Below are 23,894 nucleotides of genomic sequence, written 5' to 3'. Positions count from 1 at the left end.
GGGTGTAATATAAAATGATTTTCGACATGGCAGCATAAATCGTCAGAACACCGGCCTCACAGCTTGACATTAACGTTACACGACAGTCTAGGATGTTAACAGTACACCAGATAACGTTACGTTTTTTAGCTGACTTACTTAGCCAACTACATTACTTATCAACTGCGCTAGGTATAACAAGGCAGACAAAAGAATTGCCAAAAATAACATCAACAACAATCTAGCTTTAATCACCTTATTAGGCTTGCCTTGCTCTGTAGGAAGCAGCAATCACGGCATACCAACATTAACAGTTTACAGACTGTGGAAACTTTACGCTAGCTAGCGTATAGCTTGCCAAGCTAATGATAACGTTACTGTTATTAACCTGCCACAAACATGTTTGCTAATCGTGATCGAGAGGTACACATTCAGTAAAATATATTCACATAATTGCATGCTGAAATAACCGCACATACCTTGTTAAGTGACACCGCTCCCGAGTCTCTTCTCCCGTGGACTGAAGACGGTGCGTTCAAGTCCACCTTCTCCCGGGTCTGCAATTTGCGCGCTCGCTTCAGAAAGCCGTTTCAATTCGAATTCACAGCATCTTACTGTAATGTTCCAAATAATTACCCGGCATGCATCGCAAAAATGTCAGAAAGCCGCTTCAATTTTAATTCACAGCAGCTTACTGTAACATTCCAAATAATTACCCGTCATGCATTGCAAAAGCGTGATTACAGTAGTTTATTGTGAGAATTTATTGTGAAAACCTGGTGACTGTTAACAGTTTTGCGCTTATGTTCTATGTCCTTTTCCCCGCTGAATCATATTACACTCAAAAAAGTGCTGGGTTGTTTCTGTAAACACATTGTTGGGTTAATTATGCAGGGTCATAATTCTGGGTTGTTTGGGGTACTGTAAACACACTGTGGGTTGGAAGGGGTTCATTCGCAGCTGAACAGCTGGTTGGGTTACTTCGACCCAGCTGCTGGTTCATTCATTTTCCCGCTCGTCTGATTGTTGAACTTTCTGGATCCATCTCTTGCGGTCAGAGGTTTGCACGACACACGGTGGGCAGGATTTTATGGTAGGTTATATGAATACTTTTCCTATATTTTTAATAAATTGTGGTAACAGCATGATCTTAAACTCATTTCACTGTAAAAATACAATCTGGGATTATGGCGGGGGATTAGTGTTTTTTATTCTGTGACATTTATTAACTAATGTTGCAAAATGCATTTTTTTACTAGATGCTAGCTAGCTAACTTTAACAATTGCTATAATGTTATCTGATAACCACGCTATATCTGCAGCCTTTTTGAATTTTGCAATTTATTGTGTGGCGGTCTCCTAGCTTTATTGTTCACCCGGATTTACAGTCCCACTGCACATTTTTATCTTAACATTTTTAGCTAACGTTAGCTAGCCAGCTAACGTTAGGGAGACTGCTGTAGAAAGCGAGTGGGCAAGCTGTCCGTTTTCCCTTTGTTAACACTGGCGATTCTGCCCTTAAGTTTGGAGACTATTTGAGAAAACTATTAGATGGACATAACCGCAATCAGGTGGTGAGTTGACTAGCTAGCCTGCAGGGTAATGGCAACTTAGCTAACCTAAATGTTTTTAGCAGCAAGGCGAGCTACCCAACAAACACGATCAAACGTGATTTTCTGAGCTGGACGATACAAACGAGGCATGGATCATATATGGATCTTTTTCAATCCAAATCCAAGGAGAGGTAGTCAGGTGGGAAGGATGTGAAAACCTACATGAAAATGCAACACTAATGAAACTGAAATATTTAATTTATTCAATGAGTTAATTTAACATGTATTTGCATTTACAATTGCTCCTGAAGTTATTTGAAAATACTACAAAATGCAAAAAGTCCTCGCAGAGGTTATGTCACTCTTTCATTGTGATTCATTCTATTTTTTTTATAGGCAATTCGCCAGGTTTTGGAAGGCACTCTTGAGGGGAAGTCAATATTAAAGAGTTTGGATGAAGTGCAATCTATCACCAGCAAGCAGAGAAAGCTACTTGTAAGACTCCTTGTATCCCACCTGCTGGAAACCAATGGTGAAACATGAGTGAGCTGCATATAAATTGGCCTGTGAACATACAGCAGGGACGGGTAACCATGTGCTACCAAGTGCTTACAACACATATTTCATCCACACATTAAACCAGACGCTTTCAAACAGATGAGAGATAGGAGTTTTCACTGACACCCAGCCAGTTAATTATTAATATTTGGCCATCATCTTTTTTAGTGAACCTTAATGTTTGATCATGAATATAGCAAAAATATTTCCAACTGAAATCTGAGTAAAATCACACTGGCTTCTGCAGTGGACTACCATATTGCTATTTCTTTGACAAACTTCATCAACTGCTGTTGTCTACTCAACAGGCCAACCTCAGACACCAAGAAAGCACTTGCCATGGCGTTGGTGAATGAATTTCCATGTCTTAAGGATGATACAGGCAGTGGTTACGTAAGTTCATCCAGCTATACATAAAAGGAGCAATCAGTAATTTTTAGCCCCCCCAAAAAAGTAAATACATAAAAGGGATTATTTATGTTCTCAAATATGTTTTTCATAGTGCACACTCACATAAGGTGATGGTTCAAATTGTTTTGTAGGCTAAGCATTACACATTATGGGTGTGACCGTGTACAGGGGTAAACATGTACACAAAATTGGAACCATTATTCAGAAAAAACAAAACTAAAACTAATCATTGCCATGAATGAGGAAATAAAATAACTATTAGCCAATCTGATAGGTGTCAGTATTGAGTTCCATGAATAGTCAAATTGGTCGTTCTTGAACACAAACAATATTTAGAAAAACACCATTTTCAAGGAAAATTGTTGATTGCTCCTTAAAATCCCTTGCAGTCATCTCTTTGTGGTATACACCTCACTCATCCTGGCCACTTTAAGCTGAATTGAATCTAATATTACAGGGAGCTTGGTACACACCTGGTCGAAAACACAGACCTGCTACAGGTTTCCTGGAGGAGCGCTTGAGGAATGTCAGAAAGCGTTTGAGAAACCTGAACCGACCACGTCACCAGGAACCACAGGCTAACCTGCTCCGGAGCAGCTTCAGTTCAGGGTATCGGATCAAAACGTATGAAAGGCCTTCTGACCAATCAGCTCTCTGGAAACAGGGAGTCACCATTCCTACTGGATCCCGATATGCACAAATATACAAATGGAAATCACAATAAAAAACTGAAAACTGTTTAGGCTATTTTTGAATGAACAGACAGTAAGAAGTGCTGTTGGCAGGGCGACGTGTTTACAGACCAGTAGAATCACGTTGTTTTCTATGATAACTTATTATATCAGAGCTATAGCAGGTAGGCTACTTAATTCACCATATTATTAATGGATTAAAGTTACTGTTGCATATATATTTCATATTCCATTACCGCAGCCCTGAAGAACATGAGGCCGACTTTATGAATAGAAAATCTTTTTACAGCCTCAGTGTGCCACAAACTATTTTATCAATGAAAAATATGCCCACTGTGTCCTGATGACAGACAGTTCCTCCAGTAATCCTCTCTAGCCTTGGAAGCAGAAACAACTTTTACTTTTCGTGGTTATGTTTTGTAATGCTGACAGTTATTCATTATAAGAATTTGTTCTTCTTGAGAGAAGAACCAAGTGTTAGTATCCATTTCTTTCCAATACCCATGTGTTGAAAATGTCAGCAGGAAATATTAGGGCTTATATCATCCTATAATTAGGTCTATTGTCTATGGCTTTTATTGTTTGTTAGCCTATTTTATTATTTTCACTTATTTTTAGGCTATTTCTTATTTTTATAGTTTTGCGCTTATATTCTATGTCCTTTTCCTGGCTGAATCATATTACTTTTGCTGTGCAACAATCTAATTTCCCCACGGAGATCAATAGTTTCATCTTATCTTATCTGAATTGTCTGATCTGGATCTGTCCATGTTGCATGTGATTGGCTATTTGTTACAAACCCCGCCTCTTTCATGTGAACGCGCTCATAGCTGATAGGTAAATCCTGGGTTGACAGAGCCAGTTGATAAGCAGCTACGTGAGACCGGTTATCTGGATCAACAATGTTAGGTTTAGTGAAGCCGGCTAAGGCAAACATAGCCTGACTTTGTTCAACTTGCTTCGTAGTCTAGGCCCCAGGTGATTACAATCACATGACAAACACAGCCAATGAGCTGTGTGTATTGTAAAGCTCCATATTGGTAGGAAATGCATGTGACATCATGGGAATACTATGAATAGCAGCAACAATAAGAAGCAAATCAAACTAGCAGCACCAATAACAAAGTGTGAAAGTAAACCAGCAGCTGATTATTGCAGTTTAAAGGCTGATGAAGTGTTGTTGTGTCTGAAGGATCTCTGAGTCTCACTGTTGGAAACAAACATCATGGACCGATGAGACCGTGTGAAGCTCTGAGTCGCTTTCAACTGGCAAACGGATGTGAAAGTCACTCTGCGACCAAACGCCACCGCTTCATTTACTTCTGTTCCCTTGTTTCTTCTTTCTGTTGTTTGTTTGCTTTCCTCTGTCTGGTGGCTCTGCTGTGTCTGAATGTGTGTGAAGTTCAGTAAAGCATCACTGTAAACACACTGTGAGCCGTCTTTCTGTCCGTCCTGTGCAGCTGTGCTTCTGTGTTTCATTCAACTGCATCATCTGCTGCTGTTTGGACCTTACTGAGTGTGTTTGCTTTGATTTTCTTCCAAAACAGCCCAGACTGCAAATGTCAGAGCAAACGCAGCACGATAATTCACCTCCAGAGATTATGAAACGGGAAGAAAATACTGTGCTGTATGTTTGCAGGACAAACTTCCTACTGAATAATCAATACACTTGACTGATCCTTTGAACAGGAGTACTGTGATGGGGAATTGAAATGTATACAAATCCCCCCGTATACATCAGAAAGAAGGGAAAAGATACAAACACTGCTGCTTCATTTCACTTTTGATTCCACATCTGCTCTAAACATTCAGACTGCACTTTGTTGTGTTTTAGGGGGAAAATGGCCTCAGTTATACTGTCATATTAGTTTCACATTTTCTCTAGCAGCTTTCATACACTTCCTGGACTGAATACACAAGAAATATTTCATTCATTCTTGGAAAAAAACTTTATTCATTTTTGCAAACATTCACTTTGTTCACACATCCAATCACTAAAGCCTGGTAAAGGACTCTGGTTCAATCTTTCCATCTACATATTAACTTCATCCACACAATCAATCTGTTAAACCAGTATGTCATCACTGTGGAGGAAAACAATGAATGCTCTCCCTATTGATTATAATAATAATGACATAACATATTAACAACTATTCAGCTATAATAAAGGGGAGACTTCTAGTGCTGCTCCATTAAGGCCCATGCAGTGGAACAGAAATAGCAGAAAATATTACAGCAACAATACAAATATGCAACAAACATAAGAACTATATAGACCACACAACAGTTTCTGTTTTCATATGAATAAATGTCAGTTTGGATACTCTCTATCACTGACTGATATAACACAAAGAAAAGGAAAGACAAAGAAAAGAGCGCCACCTACAGAAAGTCAAACTGCATCAACAGAAAATCCAAGGAAAAAGACGTCACAGTCCCGCCCACACTGTTTGATTGACAGGTGATCTCTGGGAAGTGCAGTGCAGAAACACCACAGTAATGAGCACTGAGCAACAAAGATGGAGACAAAATTTAAAAAGATAAAACTTGAAAAACAGAATCTCACACATTGCTGCTTTAATCACTCCTGTCTACTTGAGCTTACACAACTCAGCAGTGGCTCCAATACAATAAATCCCCAATCCAGGATGGAGAGGCTGAGTGAATGTGGTCTGGACTCTGTGGAGGAGAGTCATGGTTTCAGAGACGCTGTAGAAGGACAGAATACCTGCTCTGTGATCCAGGTACACTCCTACTCTGGAGGACAGAGGGCATGGGATGGAATTCATGATATTGTTATGTCTGAAATGATAACTATTGTTGTAATTATGTAATGCCCAAGACTTGTCATTGTATCCCAATCCACATTCATTCCCTGTTCTGCTAATATCTTTATATGCGACTGCTATTGAACCTTCCCCACTCCACTCCACCTCCCAGTAACAACGTCCAGTCAGACTCTCTCTACTCAGGACCTGCCAGCTGTTAATGAATCTGTCTGGGTGTCTAGAATATAACTGTTCTTTACTCATACATGTTGCTTTTCTGTTCCCATCAGATAATGACAGCAGTGTGTATGCTGTGTTTGGATCCAGTGTGATTTGATGTGAATATTGTAAGAATTCAGCTCTGGTCTTGGGCTCTGGTTGTGGCAGTAAAACATCCACTTCAGTCAGTGTCAATGAGATCTTAGGCCATTCCTCTGTAAGAATGCCCTGTAGTTTATCTCTGGCCTCTGACACAGCTGCAGTCACATCCTCAAAGTAGCGCAGAGGACGGATATCGGTGCCGGGTGAGTCTGTAGATTCACTGAGACGTGACAGCGAGGGGTAACTGTGTAGAAAATGGATGTGATCCTCTGTGTGTGAGAGCTGCTCCAGCTCAGCGTCTTTCCTCCTCAGCTCAGCGATCTCCCGCTTCAGCTTCTCCTGAAGTTCTTCGGCCCGACTCGCTTCCTCTTTCTGCCGGGATCTGATCCGCTCCTTCACATCGGAGCTTCTCTTCTCGATGAACCGGACCAGCTTTCTCCCAGTGCAGACATCACAGGCCACATCTCCAGGTCCGGCATAGCAGCGATCAGGAGGAGCAGCTTGAAGTCCTGTCTTCCTCAGTTCCTCCACCAACTCTGCTAACATGGTGATTTTCACCAGGACAGGCCTTGGTGTGAAGGTCTGTCTGAACTGGGGGCAGCTGTGGATTTTCTTCTCATCCTCTTCATCCCAGCAGCTTTTAATACAGCTCATGCAGTAGCTGTGCCCACAGGGAATAGTCACCGGATCCTTCAGTAGATCCAGACAGATGGAACAGCAGAGTTTTTCCTCATCCAGCTGAATTCCTCGCTGCGCCATTTCACTTCTCAGTGACAGTGAATGTCAGATAGTTTCACTTCTCTCAACAGAAAGAAGTTGGGCTCTGATCCAAACCAAACCTCTGTTCCTTTTCTTCATGTTCATGTGCTGATCTGCAGTGAATGGGCTTGTCAGCTCTTGCACTTCACAACATGCTCTTTACATCCATCTTTAAACTGGCAGATCTGTGAAAGGGGAGGGAACAGGAAATATGTGGACAGAATGGAACTGGCTGTATTTGAGTCCAGGAAGAAGAGGGAGGGGTGATCAAGTTTTGCAGATTATGACAAATAAAAATGGAATGGTTAATCTTGGGGTCAGTGATCTCAATGGGATAATTAAAAAAAACACACCTTTAGCTCTCTCTCTCATGCGTGGGTGTTTGCTGAGTGTGGAGAGATAAAGAAGATAAATGCTGACTTATAGGATATGATATACTTTATTGTCCCCGTTTGGACATTTGTCTTGGACTCAGGAGTCATTGCAGTTTAACAGAGAGACAATTGACAGATACACACTACATAGACACATGACACAGTCAACCCTTCGTTGTTAAAGTAAGAGCGTTAGTAAAAATGTTATTGCACCTCTAAAATGCCATAAAACTTTAAGAAAAAAAAACTCTAACATATTGCACTACATATTGCACACACCCTCACATTCCAGTTGCTCGCCAATGTAGAATTGCACAGTTGTAGCTAAAGATGAAGCCTATCATGAACATCGCTATATTACACAGTCCAGATTGCCTCGTACTACCTCCCTACTATTTAAGATGTTAACTGAGGACGGGACAAATGAATTAAATTTAAAACGATTGAGTCTATCTTTGGGCACTCTGTATCGTCTGCCAGAGGGCAGAAGCTCCTACTCAGACTGGAGGACATGAGATGGGTCAGCCAGTATTCTATAAGCACCTCTGAGCACAGACTGTTCATATATTAACACAAGGGACTGCTGTTCTTTCTTCCCTATTATCTTCATGGCAGTCTGTACGGGGTTCGTTCGTTCTGGAGCAGAGAAGACCTCTGCGGAAAATTTGGCTCCTGGCAGTGGTGTAGTGTAACTCATCTCGGTCGTGTATTGTACACTTGAGTGACTGAGTCTAAGTGGTACACTTACTGCAAGTGTGATGGCTGAGTGTGGATCTTGCCACCTTACTGTCTCAAAGTTGAGGAAAAGCGTCGTTGTTTGGAAGCCGAGCTCAGGGAGGAAGACAAGCACATCCTGGAGTTTTCCACAGTCGCCACGGCCCAAGCAAAACACCTCGCAGTCCTGGGCTTGTCTGGCTGCAGCAAGCGGAACGTGACCACGGACAACGATACCACTCTTCCGTGGACCGGCTCAATCACCACAGGAGCGCCAGAGCCTGGGGCTGTTTCAGCCCAACCTGAGGAGCCGTGGTGTCTCCTGGGAGCAAAGCCCAAAGCAATGGCCAGCTCTACCCTCTGTCATATCCCAGCGGAGGCACGGTCTCTCGGTGGGGGTAGAGTGAACTGCCCCGGTGAACTCGACTCCATGTAAACCGGAGCACTGGTCTGTAGCCCGCAAAGGTAAACATAGTGCAACGCGCTCGTCTCCACTTCCTCCACTTCTGGACATCCCGCTCGCCAACAAGTTTAACATCCTGAGTCTGCAGGAGTTTCCTCCTCTGGAGGGATGCTCCCACCTTCCACCGTCCCCTCTGCCTCAAACCGGCCTCGGCTGTCAGCGGACCAAGCGCCAAGATCCCCAGCCTGGTCCCTCTCGATCACCTGCAATTCCAGGGACAGCCGATGTCTAGCAACAGAGGTCTCTACATCAGGCTCCATCCCACCACCGCCACACCGGCAGATGGTCCGGCGTGCACACCCAGGCGTGGCGCCCACCCTCGGTGCTTGTTGTCGGTACCTCTATGGTCCGGCACGTGGCGGTGCGCGGTGGCCGGACTTTCTGTTATCCAGGTGTCTGCGTAAAGGACGTTACACCCACCGCTCTGCAGCTGATTGAAAAACATAACTCTGCCTCTGCAGTCGTTGTTCACGTTGGTGATAACGACATCAAAAACCGACAGTCGGAGCTTCACAAACAGGAGTTTGTGCGCCTCGTGGACAATCTACTGGACACCGGGAAGCTTCCCCGCATTTTGGTGACGTGAAGTTCAGTCGCCTACGCCAACTCCACATCTGGCTAAAGGGTTACTGTATGAACAGAGATTTCTCCTTTGTTGACAATTTTGCTGCCTTTTTAAATAGGCCTCAGCTTTTCAAACCAGACGGCCTCCATCCTTCCCAGGAAGGCTGGCGCCTTTGATCAACCAACATTGAACTGACGTTGCACTCCTGCAAGGCCTTTACCTCATGACCTGCAGTGAGTCCATCTGACTGTACCGTCCTGGGCTCATACAGTACTCATTCAGTAGCCCCCTCTAGCTCCCCCTACCTGTATGGTAGTCTCCATACAGTTACTGCTACCCCTGTCACTACCTCCCCCTTGTGGAATGATCAGAGCCATCCCTGTCCGCATTTCTCAGAGACATGTATGGTCTATTGATAAATATGCAAATAAGTGGCAGGTAGATTTTAACGCTCTACGCTCAGTTCGTCCTGTACCCACTATGGTTTGTGGGTCATCAGATCAGATTGTATCTGTTAAGTGTGGTCTCTTCAATGTTCTCTGACTAACAAGTCTTTTATTTGTCATGATTTTATTTCCTCCTATAATCTTAATTTTCTCATGCTAACAGAGACATGGTTAAAATGTAATGATGCCACCTCCTTGATTGAAGCATCCCCCCCTAACTACTCCCACTTATCTAAACCTAGGCCTTTGGGCCAAGGAGGTGGTGTGGCTGTAATACATGGCAATGAGTTTAAATGCTCTCCCATCTCCTTTGGCGAATTTACCTCATTTGAACATCTACTTTTCTGCATTAACAACATACAACAACCAGTTGTCTGTGCAGTACTCTACCGCCCCCCTCAGCATAAACTTAACTTCATCTCTGACTTTTCAGAGCTCTTATCATTTATGATGTCCAGATATGAGAAAATTGTTATTATGGGTGATTTTAATGTTCACGTTTGTTGTGCAAATGACCTGTTGGCCTTTGACTCAGGTCGGCCTTCGAAAATTTATGTGACTCATTTGGCGTAACCCAATCTGTTACTGGCCCTACTCACAATCGGGGCCATACTCTTATATCTTATGGACTTACCCTGGACAGTCTATCAACTAAAGAGCTTTTTGTCTCTGATCACCTCGCCATTACCTTCAACCTCTCTGTCTGCAGTCTCTCTTATGCCCCAGTCACTTGCTTAAAGAGACGTGTAATAAACTCCTCAACTTCAGCCATGTTTATTAGGGAATTTGACCAATCATGCAATAACTTCACGGCAGATACTTCCCCTGAGAATTTAGTAGATCAGTTTAATTCACTCTGTGTGGACATTCTTAATAAAATTGCTCCCTTTAAAAACAAAAGGAAAACTGGTCCAATTGGTACTCCCTGGTTGAATGACTATACTCGCAAAATAAAGAGGGAATGCAGGGCAATGGAGCATAAGTGGAAGCACAGCAGACTCGAGGTGGACCTTGCTCAGTTAAAAAATCGAAAGTCCAATTACAACTCTGCCGTCAAAACTGCAAGAAAAAAATATTTTTCCAATATTATTGCTGAAAGCCACCATAATCCTAGAATATTGTTCAGAACTATTGAACATGTTGACTCATTTCCTGATCATTCATCAGAAGCATGTGAGAACTTTTCAACATTCTTTACAGCTAAAATTGAAAAAATCAGGAGTCAGATCATACCACAGTTTTGTAACTTTACTATTACCCACCCACCTACAGTCTCATTCCCCTCTTTTGAATTGATCTCTCTCCAGACGCTGCTGGAGACTGTCTGTCAGCTTAACTGCTCTTCATCTAGATGCAATCCCATGGAGACTCTTCAAAGAGGTATTACCACATATCTTTCCAATTGTTCTTTCCATTATCACATAGCCACTTATACAGCCACTTGTACAAAATGCTGCAGGGGTTATCTGTGAAGCACTTTGTAACTCTGTTTTGAAAGGTGCTATATAAATAAAGTCTATTATTATTACTATTATTATTACCAGGCGGGTGAGCTTAGATTTTAGGTGAACAGAGAGGTTACCATACCACACCTGTATCCCATACCTAATCAGGCTCTCCAGGACAGCTTGGTAGAACAGGGACATAACTTTCTGGTTAACCCCGTACAACCTGAGCCTTCTTAAAAAGTGTAACCTCTGCTGTAGTTTAGAGCATAAGCTGTCAACATGGGCTTGCTAAGTAAACATTATCAATGTGGGCACCAAGATGCTTGTAGGAGCTCACCTGATTAATAGGAGTATGGTGGATAATCACATGGCCTTTGGTCCCCCACTGCTCTAGGGTCAAACACCATCTCTTCAGTTTTCTTAACGTTTAAAATGAGGTGGTTGGCATCATTATCTCTAATCTCTCCTTATCTTTTACTTTGTTTATGAATGTTTACAATAATTTAATCTTTGAAACACAATGTATTGTTCATATAGGCTAGGTATTGCAGTAATTGTTACTGTCACTTTAAGAAACTCCATTGCAACAACACACAGTGCTATGGCTTCATCACATAAGAAACACAAGGGCCAATGAATTAGAATGAGTTCCTGAAAAGAGATGTAGCCCAACGGTTTTAATCAAAACAAATCTGATAAAGAAAATAAAGTCAGTTACAAAAGTGAGTTGGAAGAGACATTTTCCATGTTGTCATGTTAAAGACAGATAGTAATGTTGTAGGAAAGCCACAAGGGGGCAGTATCATCATATTTTAGCTGCAGGCTCACACCAGCACTAAGTTCATGCTCAAGCCTCAATGCCTTTTCCTTTCTGTCCACTAGGTGGCCTCACTTCATTTCTCAAGCTGTATCCCTCCTGAACCCTGACTAACATTAATTCATGCCTTTTTCCCATTAAAAGACCTCATCTTCATATAACATATGAGTTTGACTTTATGGATGAATTCATATTGATTTGTGTCAGTTAAAACAAATAAAAAGGTGGGTAAACTGAGACTGTCTGTGTTTCCCCTCCACTACATCCCTGCCTGGATGTTTTTACAACAGTCACTGCAATCCATTAGTGTCTGCCAGCCAAGCAGACACATGATACACAGATATGGAGATGCATTAGCAGATGCAGATGAAGCTGCTCACTTTACTGCAGAGACTCTGCACATTTTTACACTGCTGCACCACCTTAACCCTAACCTTAACCAAAGCTGTGTTACTTGCCTAAACTCGACGGCCCATTAGCCGACCTTGTCATGTGACAAACAGGTGAAAATAGCTGGTCCAGTTAGTGCTGCTGTCACATAATCTGTTCATGATGGAGGAATGGAATCTTTACTTCATCTGAGCCCACAACACAAAATCTGCATTTCAGAGTTCATGCTTATTCCCAAAACTTTTTTGAGACTGTGTTGGAAACACAAACACAAGTTGATTTTTGCACATTTGGAATTTGGCAAAAAAAAACATTTTGCAGGTTACACAGCACATGTGCCAATGGTTGGCATCCCCCGGGTGACAAATCTTTCTCTGCAAGGGGAGGATTACACCCAAAATGACAAATGTGAAAATCGGAGATACAAGGTTCCCTGGGGACTCCAAGAATATAAAATATACTTTTCAGACTTGACAAGCACATCAGACAGAGATGAATATTTATCTCAGTTGTCGCTGGAAAGAGAAAAAAACAACAACTGTTGGCTGGGTCCTGGGTCTATGAGATGTTTGATGGTTTGATTGTGTTTTAACTCTCTCTCTCTCTCTCTCTCTCTCTCTCTCTCTCTCTCTCTCTCTCTCTCTCTCTCTCTCCAACGGTTTTGGAGGTTTCAGACAGAGGTGCCTATTTTCTTTCTTTCTTTCTTTCTTTCTTTCTCTTTCTTTCTTTCTTTCTTTATCACACTGATATGTGCATTTCATCAGTCAGTTGAGTGCTGTCGTTCTTCTTCTCTGCCTCATATTCCAACAAAAAACAGTAGTATGACACCAGTGTTTGTGTTTCATTTATTTCCATGCACAACCTCAACGTCCAGCTTCAAAGGCAACGAGCTAAATTAAAGTCTTGTTACTATGTGACAACATTTTATAGTCCACTGTGCCGTATATTTCATGTTTATTGTGTGTGTGTGTGTGTGTGTGTGTGTGTGTGTGTGTGTGTGGTGAAGATGATAAATAAACATACTGTTTAAGAAGGTTTTGCTGTAAAAAGTCATTTCCTGGGCCGTCTTGATAAGATTTGTGGGATTTTGCTTTCAACCTGTAAAAATAAACAGAGACAGACACAAGAAGACCAAAATATTTCACATCTATTGAATGTGAGTCTTTTAAGATGTGTCAATGACTCACATGGATGGTGCGACTTCCTGTGAGATTAGAGGTTTTGACTGATAATCTGTTACAGTCTAGTTATGTGGTTAAATGTGTGAGATCCCATCCGTTCTTCATCATCTAGTGTGAGATTATTCACAACTGAGACCAAAAAAATCATTGAAATCTGTTGTTATGCGTGTGATACAATGTTTGTTTTTTTTAAATTGATTAGGACTTTGAAAGTTTTCTAGTGTGTCCCTCAGCTCACATGTCCATCTCTCTTAAGGCCGATTCACATCTAGAACAAGATCGCAATCTTTATATGCGACTGCTATTGAAACTCCCTCCCCACTCCTCTCCACCTCCCAGTAACAACGTCCAGTCAGACTCTAAATAGAACGTCTGTGTTCCCACTACAGCAATAACTATAAAAACCTCCAAAACTATAACTATAAAGGCCCATTCACATAGAAGGATAACTATAAAGAGAACTATAACTATAAAAAGATCTCAATAGAACGTCTGTGTTCCCACTACAACAACTATAAAAACATCCAAAATGAGCCATTCACATCTAGAGTGATAAAGATAACTATCATGGTCGTTCCTTGTTAAATCAATATTCCACTCAGTTTTAACATGGAGGTTATTCAGCACTGGACCGCCATGAAAACCACAATAAAAGCAGGATCTGTTGTTGAATCTGTTCACCAACGTGTTCAATGTCAGTTTCCATTCAAATGAATGGGAAGTAAAAATCTGAACGCTACAAACTGGTCCAGCTGCATCTGATCCTGGTGAGGAGATTATATTCTGGTTTTCATGGTGATCCAGTTTTTATCCTATTAAAACCACATTGCATTGAAAAGTCCTAGATATTTAGTTTTCTTTAAGATATTAATTTGATACTGGACTCTTGATTTGTTCTGACTTGACTTGCTGTTCTACATTTAGACTTGAGACTTGACATTAATGACATGGACTTGACTTGGACTTGATTTGGTAATCTACATGTAGACTTGGGACTTGACTTGGACTTGACTTGGTAATCTACATGTAGACTCGGGACTTGACTTGAGACTGACTTGGGACTGGAGCGAAGTTGACTTGGTCACACCTCTGGTGCGCACCAATACTCTGATTACTGGGAGAAATCAGTTTAAGGCAATGTTTTAATTGCAACGTTCACATGGTTCAAAGTAATAACTCTTTTTTAACATGGATTCTTTGAAATAATGGGTCTGCCGTTCTCCGCTCCACTGCATCATGTTCTCTGGTTTGTAAATACAACATCTGGGTTACTGTGTCTGCTGACCTTTGACCTGCGCAGGTTGAAAAAGCTCAAATAAATCTGACTAAGGCGTTTACATGCCCCGATAAACGGAAAGATTGAGCAGAAATCTAGTTGTGTTGTAGGTGTTCAGCATGGGTTTGAATCTGGCCCGCTCCCTTTGCTGCATGGCATCATCTCTCTCTCCCTCCAGATCCTGTCTCTCTTTACTGTGACTGTCTGATAATAAAGCAGAAATGCTAAAAATGAAGATTTCAAAAAGAAATCTATCTGTGTTAACTGGGTTATGATAGTATGATGTTAAAGGCGTGTACATGCCAATTTCAATGGTTGAGGTATTGCCTTAACTGGGTTAAGATTCAATGATTTGTGTGTATGCAAAGATTCACTTTTGGTTGCACACATTTCTATAGGAGTTGAAGAGCGCTCGACCTTCAACACCAGCTGTTTCAGGTTTGATTTTCTACCAGATCTCCTTATCAATAATAGAAACAAAGGTCAAATCACTTGTGGAGAAAGCATGGCTGTGGACACAGAGTGAATTCATATTATCTGAGCCTGTGTTTGTTTTGTTTGCATGTGTTCAGACCGCCTCAGACTGGTTTTCACAAACCTGGAACGACTGAACGACAAGCAGTGACAGACATCTCACTCTGTGCTACTTTGAGAGCTTTCTTGTCTTGACTGAATACACAACAAATGATATAAATACTATTACGGTTATGTTTTTTCATTCAAAGTGCATATTTTATAGACCCTTAAGACCCCAGTGCTTTCATCGCCCACAAAAGAAATTGTGTCATAATTGTACTTTTTTCACCTATTTGCAATTATTGATGGCATTTTCTTTGTTCCATCGGCTTAAAAACAGTTCAGCAGCATGACTCGTTTTTTTCATACATTGTCAGAATCTACTTTGTCGTCTGCTTTATGTGCTAGAAGTGATTTTCAGACTGTTCCTCCATACAATGGCAGTGAATGGAGAGAGAAAAAAAACACAATTCTCCAGTCTGCTCTACCGGAGCAACAGATCACAGAATCACTGATTTGGGGGTTTTATCATGGAGGAAGAGACACAAGCCAAGATACTATAAAAGCTCAACATCACATTAAAGTAGAATATCTTTGTGACTACTGAGTTAATACTTATGGGCAGCTGTATATTATACAATAAATGCATGACAGAAAGTGATTGTCAGTGACATTAAAGTAATATCAGTCATGCTTTATTTTGTTCTTTATCGGCCCTATGCGTTAGGAAATCCAAATTCAATTCATAAACATTGCTCTCTCCATGCCAAAACTCCCTTTAATCAACATTCACACCTCTTTGTCCACTCTCCTGTGTTCACCTTCCACTGGGAACAACAAAACTTTGATAAGCCACAATAGATGGCAACTTGTAGCTGCAACAAATATTTGTTGCTTCCACTGAAGTAAAAAAGACAAGCAGCCAGGCAACAAAACCTCATGATAAACAAGATGAAATGAGCAGCGTTAACAGTCCAGATGAACAGACTGTAACCTCTTTTGGAGAACAAAAGACACGTCTCACAAGCCACATGTATTCATATTTACATTTTATTTCATGTATATTAAAAGAAATAACACAGATTGATTATACAGAATTGAAATAGAACTGGAAGACAAAACACTGTCTTTGTCAAATGAGGAGAGATGAGTAGAAAAAAGGCAGAGATGGTGTCAATATTGGCAATTTTGTCAGTAGAGGAGAGAGAGAGAGAGAGTGTGTGTGTGTGTGTGTGTGTGTGTGTGTGTGTGCTGCACCCGAGGAGACAGGTGTGTTTTTGTGCTTATTTCTTATTAATGTCCTCACAAAGACAGAAAATGACAAGTATTCTGCAAAGTGAGGAGAATTTGTCAGATTATTTTGGGTTTAGCAGTGAGAGGAGAGGTGTAGAGTTAGAGAGTCAATTAGAAGCACAAACACCAAATACTGTACGTCAAAAACAAGCTGAAAATAACATTTCATGGCTCTGCTGATTTGAATGGCTCCAAACTTTCTTTACAAAACAAAACAAAGTAAAGCAGACAAACTGCAGTCAGTGAGCTCAAGAAAATTGACTCGCAGGAGACTCAAAACTCTTCAAACTGGTAAAAGAGAGGAGAAGATGAGACTGTGAAAAGAGGTGTGGCCTGTAGACTTCCAGGTTTTTGTCCCAAACTGATCTGGCAACATTATCACTGGGCAGAAAACCAAAAGAGCAACTTGTTGCCGAGCAAAATCACACAGACGAAAGCTTTGAAACCAGTATGTCATCACTGTGGAGGAAAACAATGAATGCTCTCCCTATTGATTCTAATAATAATGACATAACATATTAACAACTATTCAGCTATAATAAAGGGGAGACTTCTAGTGCTGCTCCATTAAGGCCCATGCAGTGGAACAGAAATAGCAGAAAATATTACAGCAACAATACAAATATGCAACAAACATAAGAACTATATAGACCACACAACAGTTTCTGTTTTCATATGAATAAATGTCAGTTTGGATACTCTCTATCACTGACTGATATAACACAAAGAAAAGGAAAGACAAAGAAAAGAGCGCCACCTACAGAAAGTCAAACTGCATCAACAGAAAATCCAAGGAAAAAGACGTCACAGTCCCGCCCACACTGTTTGATTGACAGGTGATCTCTGGGAAGTGCAGTGCAGAAACACCACAGCAATGAGCGCTGAGCAACAAAGATGGAGACAAAATAAAAATAAAAAAACATAAAAAACAGAATCTCACACATTGCTGCTTAAATCACTCCTGTCTACTTGAGCTTACACAACTCAGCAGTGTCTCCAATAGAATAATAAAACATAAATCCAGGATGGAGGGGCTGAGTGAATGTGGTCTGGACTCTGTGGAGGAGAGTCATGGTTTCAGAGACTCTGTAGAAGGACAGAATACCTGCTCTGTGATCCAGGTACACTCCTACTCTGGAGGACAGAGGGCCTGGGATGGGAGTTTTGATATTGTTATGTATGAACTGATAACTATTGTTGTAATAATATAATGCCCAAGACTTGTCATTGTTTCCAAATCCACTTTCATTCCCTGTTCTGCTAATATCTTTATATGCGACTGCTATTGAACCTACCTTCCCACTCCACTCCACCTCCCAGTAACAACGTCCAGTCAGACTCTCTCTACTCAGGACCTGATAGTAGTAAGTGAATCTGTCTGGGTGACTAGAATATAACTGTTCTTTACTCATACGTGTTGCTTTTCTGTTCCCATCAGATAATGACAGCCATGTGTGTGCTGTGTTTGGATCCAGTGTGATTTGATGTGAATATTGTAAGAATTCAGCTCTGGTCTTGGGCTCTGGTTGTGGCAGTAAAACATCCACTTCAGTCACTGTCAATGAGATCTTAGGCCATTCCTCTGTAAGAATGCCCTGTAGTTTATCTCTGGCCTCTGACACAGCTGCAGTCACATCCTCAAAGTAGCGCAGAGGACGGATATCGGTGCCGGGTGAGTCTGTAGATTCACTGAGACGTGACAGCGAGGGGTAACTGTGTAGAAAATGGATGTGATCCTCTGTGTGTGAGAGCTGCTCCAGCTCAGCGTCTTTCCTCCTCAGCTCAGCGATCTCCCGCTTCAGCTTCTCCTGAAGTTCTTCGGCCCGACTCGCTTCCTCTTTCTGCCGGGATCTGATCCGCTCCTTCGCATCGGAGCTTCTCTTCTCCATGAACCGGACCAGCTCGGTGAAGATCTTCTCACTGTCCTCCACCGCTTTATCAGCAGAGCCATTGATAGCCTCCGCCTGCTGTTGAAGCACCTTCACGTCTTTCTCTCTGTCCTGGATTCTCTGCTGGATTTGTTGCCGACTCACCCCGAGCTCTTTCTGCCTCTCGGTCCTTTCTGCTGCAACCGAGACTTTTTTGTGGCCTTCATGTTCATCCATGGAGCAGAGAAGACAGATACACTGCTGATCAGTACGGCAGAAAACCTTCATCACCTCGTCATGACGAGAGCAGATGTTCTCCTGAAGCTTTACGGTGGCTTCCACCAGCTTGTGTTTCTTTAATGGAGCTGCATCATAGTGAGGCTGGAGGTGCTGCTCACAGTAAGAGGCCAGACACACCAGACAGGACTTGAGGGCTTTCAGCTTTCTCCCAGTGCAGACATCACAGGCCACATCTCCAGGTCCGGCATAGCAGCGATCAGGAGGAGCAGCTTGAAGTCCTGTCTTCCTCAGTTCCTCCACCAACTCTGCTAACATGGTGTTTTTCACCAGGACAGGCCTTGGTGTGAAGGTCTGTCTGCACTGGGGGCAGCTGTGGATTTTCTTCTGATCCTCTTCATCCCAGCAGCTTTTAATACAGCTCATGCAGTAGCTGTGCCCACAGGGAATAGTCACCGGATCCTTCAGTAGATCCAGACAGATGGAACAGCAGAATTTTGCCCCGTCCAGCTGAATTCCTCGCTGCGCCATTTCACTTCTCAGTGACAGTGAATGTCAGATAGTTTCACTTCTCTCAACAGAAAGAAGTTGGGCTCTGATCCAAACCAAACCTCTGTTCCTTTTCTTCATGTTCATGTGCTGATCTGCAGTGAATGGGCTTGTCAGCTCTTGCACTTCACAACATGCTCTTTACACCCATCTTTAAACTGGCAGATCTGTGAAAGGGGAGGGAACAGGAAATATGTGGACAGAATGGAACTGGCTGTATTTGAGTCCAGGAAGAAGAGGGAGGGGTGATCAGGTTTTGCTTGATTCCAGGAAGAGGAGCGGTTTGGAAGAGGCAGTGTGTGTTTAGCCCTCGTTTACAATATGAAGTGAAGATTATGACAAATAAAAATGGAATAGTTAAACCTGGGGTCAGTGAACTTAAGGGGATATTAAAAACACAGACACCTTTTGCTCTCCCTCTCTCTCTCTCTCCGTCTCTCTCTCTCTCTCTCTCTCTGTCTCCGTGCATGTGTTTTATTTTTATTTTATTTATGTTTAGATTGGATGACATTGCAAAAGTCATACTCCTCTTAAAATGAGAATGGCAAATAGTAATAATGTAAGTAATTTGTCATTACATATCCACGGTTGTAACTGTAAAAAAAAAAAAAAAAAGTAAGATTTGGAGAAAAAAGTGGAACTATTATCAGCAGTAAGGACCTGACAGAGAGAGAAGAGGAGCAGAATCCTGACAGCGGCCAACAGCTCTGTCCAGCTGCTGTCAGCTAACAGGTAACGTTACATTTGCTCTGGTAACTTTGAATCATTTTATCAGTGTTTAGACATTTGGTAAATGCCATTTCGAATCGCTGCAGTATGACGAAGGTGTAGTTAGCTGCTAGGCTAACAGGCTGCAACGTTGTCAATAGACATGCTTAGCGTTAGCCTACTTGATATGGGGAAACTGTTTGCTAACTCTATGCTCTAGCTATGTTTAGCATGCATTCTTATGATTCCTATGGATGTCAATTTTGGGTATTGTTTCTCTGCCCAACACCTGTCATCGACCCTCATTATTAACAGTTAACTAGGGAGATTATGAGTGCATTGATTCTTGTATTGATTAATACCTTCTACCATGACAGACGTTACTGTCTTCTACTACGATTCCATTCTATTCTACAACTCTATTACTACTAGTTCTACAACTCTACTGTTTTGACTGTAGCTCTACTATAGCCATACTGTACTATATATATAGTATGGCTCTACCCCACTAATGTTGACCTGGGTTCTTCTGTGTGTGTGTGTGTGTGTGTGTGTGTGTGTGTGCAGTGAGCTAGAGGTTCTTTCTGTCCTCTCTGCCCTGTCTGTCTCAGGAGCCCAGAGTGCTGGGAGCTCCTGTTCCTCTCCAGCAGAACCTGATGCAGCAGGTAGGAAGAGGGACCAGAGCCCCGTAGGCCTGATCCGTTTCAGCTTCACTTCCAATGTAGTTTGTTGAAAGTTGTCATAGTGTTGGCTTTTGACAGTCTAGTATCTTCTACTGTAGCTCTACTGTCTTCTACCCCACTGATTCACATTCATATGTGAAACACTGACACATACATGTATACTCCTGTATACTCATACACATACATATGAAACACTTGCACATAATAAGTGAAACATTTATACGTATGTATCTGAAACACTTGTACATACATATCCAAGACTACTGCTTAGAAATACATGAAACACCAGGGCTGTTTTTGTATTTGCATTTATATGCATAGGTTTACATGCATAGGTTAAACACTTGGACATGAATGTGTAAATGAAAAGTATACATATACTGTATGCATACTTTAATATGCAATTATCTTGCTTGTTCAAGCCAGACTTGAATTAGCCTGATTACAGTAGCTGGACGTTGGCTTTGTGGAAGCCATTCATTCAAGATTGATTTGTCAGGCTAACTCTAGTCAGGATTTTCATAGTAATTCTTGCTTTTCTGAGCCTCCTTTGTGGAATGGGAAGGAGATTTATTTTGAACTTCATATTGAGCATTTTCAAGGTGAGATGGTCACAGTCAGCAATTACTTGGTAACACCTTTTTCACCTCTACTGTAGCAAGTGCTTCACTAATGAAATAGTTTTCACCCTGTCATGTAATGATCATTATGATGTTGATGTTTGTATGCCAACTGTTTCCTGTAAGACACTGAGCCTCTTACTGTACTGTACTGATACTTACTGCACTTCTTCTGTTCCAGAAACTCCTGCTCTTCAAGAACCACCTGACACTTCTGTGGAAAATGCTCCCAGTGTTTAAGAGCAAAGAGAAATCAACTTGTTGATGATGTGTCCTGGCCTTTTCACTAGTTAGTAAATTCATATGTATTCAGATGTAGTGTTCATACTGTATATGTTTTTACTTATTTGTTTGGGTATTTGGGAAAGGCCTACTCAAATGAAGTCAAAGAAGGTTGTAAGGTATGAGACAAGCATCCCCATCTTTTTCTTTTTATCTCACTTTCGGCACGCCAAGTGAGGCAGGTTCATATGCTCCAGAGGCATGTTTTTGGTTGATTTGAGATTTTCTGTTGTTTGTCATCCTTTCTGATGATAAAGCCTTTTATCTAACCAGGACCTTGGTTCATACATTGGAAGTAAGCATGTTAAATTCTTTTTTATTTTTAACACCTACAGTAGATGTTTTCCTGAATCTGACCTTGTACTGACATATTCCAGCTGCTCTCTGTGAACTGGGCTCTCTAAACATCCACCTGTTATAAACTAGTGTTCCAGTTCAAAGAGGATTGGTCTTTTCTAATCACTGGACTGGTCTTCTTCAAATCTGACACTGTCTTGTAATGCTTAATACTCCTTAGTATGTTTCACCCATTTAACATGGAACATGTAGAATGAAACGTGTGTTGTGAAATAAATGTTTATTACTTTACACTACATATAACAATTTGTCTTGGATTATCTCTTAAATAAATCTCATCTGTCTTCACATTGTAGTCCATTGCCCTCAAATTACTTTTCTCCATCTTACCTTAGTTATTACATTTTCCATCATTAATTACATGTTTTTCCAGTCGCAAATATCAATATTGTGTTAATAACAGTGTTTTTAATTATACAAGCCAGTGTTACAAGAATATATACTGATACATTTTTGAATGTCTTCTTTGTGAGTACTTTCTGACTAAAGCCACACATCTAGACCACATAGTCCAAGTTAATGAACATGCTGTTGCCTCAGTGCAGATTGCATTTAGAAAGTTGTCATTTCTGGGCTCATCAAGGTGCTCTGAGTGGCCTCGAAATGCTTGGTTCCGTTCAGCCAAACGGCACACAATGGCTAACGGTCTCCTAAGGACCGTTTTCCAGTGGTTGATCTCCAGGTTTATGAACTCTTGGTTAATTGAGTCGATGGTGGTACTTTATTTGAATCTCTCTGCAAGGTGGCGCCACTTCTCCATATTTTCTATGTGCTCCTGCTGAGCTCGTGAGTTTTCAGACGGTTGCTGATATTTCTCCACATCAAAGCCGTTGCTGCCCAGCTGTGTGTCTCTTTTTCTGAAGACACGACAGCTAAAACAAAACACAGCATCTGCACTGACTGAATACATTAGCCACTTCCCAATTTCATCAGTTCAGGCAAACTTTCCTTAAAGCGGCCATCTTCCTTCTTCCTCTTTCTCTTCTCAGATCCACTTTGAAAACGCTTCATCTCTAGATAGTGACTGTCTGTCTCTGATGGTAACTCAAATTGCTTCGTCATTTGATTTGGCGCAAATGCAGCATGCAAAGGTGGAATAGTCCATTAAATGTGAAATGTGGGTGATAATAAATATTGGCAAATATAGATATTTAATTGGATAGGCCCACATTTACATGTAGACAGGAACAAGAAACAAGTGACAAGAAAGGAAAAATGTTTTATAAATTAAAAAAAAAAAAAAAAAGATCACAAGGCCCTTTGGTGGACGAGGCCCCCAAGCAATTGCCTTCCTTACCTTGTGGTAAAACCTCCTATGGTAATGTCACCTGTTAGCTGACAGCAGCTGGACAGAGCTGTTGGCAGCTGTCAGGATTCTGCTCCTCTTCTCTCTCTGTCAGGTCCTTACTGCTGATAATATTTCCACTTTTTTCTCAAAATATTATGACTTTATTCTCGTACTAATTCCACTTTTTCCTCGAAATCTTACATTTTTATGTTTTTTTACAGTAACAACCGTGGAAATGACAAATTATTTACATTATTACTTGCCGTTATTTGCCATTCTCATCTTAAGAATGGTATGACTTTTGCAATGTCATCCAATCTAAACATAAATAAAAAAAAAAAATGCTATGGTGGTCTATATTTTTGGCTGGTTTCGGTTGCTCTTGGGCTGGAAAGGTTTGCCTGACCTGGCAACCCTGCATCGGTTGGCATTCGGCACAACCCGCCTGTCAGTAGAGCACGTCTGCAGCGATCAGACAGCCAATCACAGAAGACAACAGCTACTCTCTAACCCCGCCCACAAAGTCTCAGAGTTCGCGTGAGAGCACAGAAAATGTTGCTCTGGCTCTAATCTTTTCTACTCTTGAATATTGAACCTAAATAAACGCCATGTTGCTGTTGTCACAAATGCCTCTGTAGTTACTAAGTCAGATTTATTTCCATTTTTGAAGATGGGTGTAATCAATCCTTGGGTCCAGATGTCAGGGAAATGATTCAATAGTTTGAGTAGGGCTTTATGGAAGTTGCTATCAGCGGGCTTAATCATTTCATTCAGTATG

General features: G+C 41.5%; 2 protein-coding genes and 1 long non-coding RNA gene across 3 annotated transcripts; 1 reads left to right on the top strand and 2 right to left on the bottom strand.

Moving 5' to 3' along the window:
* Nucleotides 1-5,769: 5,769 nt before the first annotated feature.
* Nucleotides 5,770-7,041, bottom strand: LOC139662715 (tripartite motif-containing protein 16-like protein). The gene has a single exon (XM_071541440.1). The coding sequence runs from the start codon at nucleotides 7,039-7,041 to the stop codon at nucleotides 5,785-5,787; it is 1,257 nt and encodes a 418-aa protein (XP_071397541.1). The 3' UTR covers nucleotides 5,770-5,784.
* Nucleotides 7,042-16,307: 9,266 nt separating this feature from the next.
* On the bottom strand, nucleotides 16,308-19,310 carry LOC139662722 (E3 ubiquitin/ISG15 ligase TRIM25-like). Its single transcript, XM_071541446.1, has one exon. It carries the CDS (start codon nucleotides 19,158-19,160, stop codon nucleotides 17,490-17,492), a length of 1,671 nt encoding a protein of 556 aa, XP_071397547.1. The 5' UTR covers nucleotides 19,161-19,310; the 3' UTR covers nucleotides 16,308-17,489.
* A 158-nt stretch (nucleotides 19,311-19,468) lies between these two features.
* On the top strand, nucleotides 19,469-22,116 carry LOC139662723 (uncharacterized). Its single transcript, XR_011696682.1, has 3 exons — nucleotides 19,469-19,910; nucleotides 20,454-20,551; nucleotides 21,371-22,116. It is a non-coding gene; the product is annotated as an uncharacterized lncRNA (long non-coding RNA).
* Nucleotides 22,117-23,894: the final 1,778 nt, after the last annotated feature.

This window comes from Centroberyx affinis, unplaced genomic scaffold (genome assembly GCF_046629955.1).
Source record: "Centroberyx affinis isolate AG114_WGS23_722 - 3 ecotype Tasmania unplaced genomic scaffold, CSIRO-AGI_Caff_v1 ptg003878l_1, whole genome shotgun sequence".
NCBI lineage: Eukaryota > Metazoa > Chordata > Actinopteri > Beryciformes > Berycidae > Centroberyx > Centroberyx affinis.
This window is presented reverse-complemented; position numbering and strand designations above follow the sequence as displayed.

Bases quoted from the DNA above. Each gene is read 5' to 3' on its own strand.
- LOC139662715 (XM_071541440.1), bottom strand. From the start codon at position 7,041: ATGGCGCAGCGAGGAATTCAGCTGGATGAGGAAAAACTCTGCTGTTCC.
- LOC139662722 (XM_071541446.1), bottom strand. From the start codon at position 19,160: ATGGCGCAGCGAGGAATTCAGCTGGACGGGGCAAAATTCTGCTGTTCC.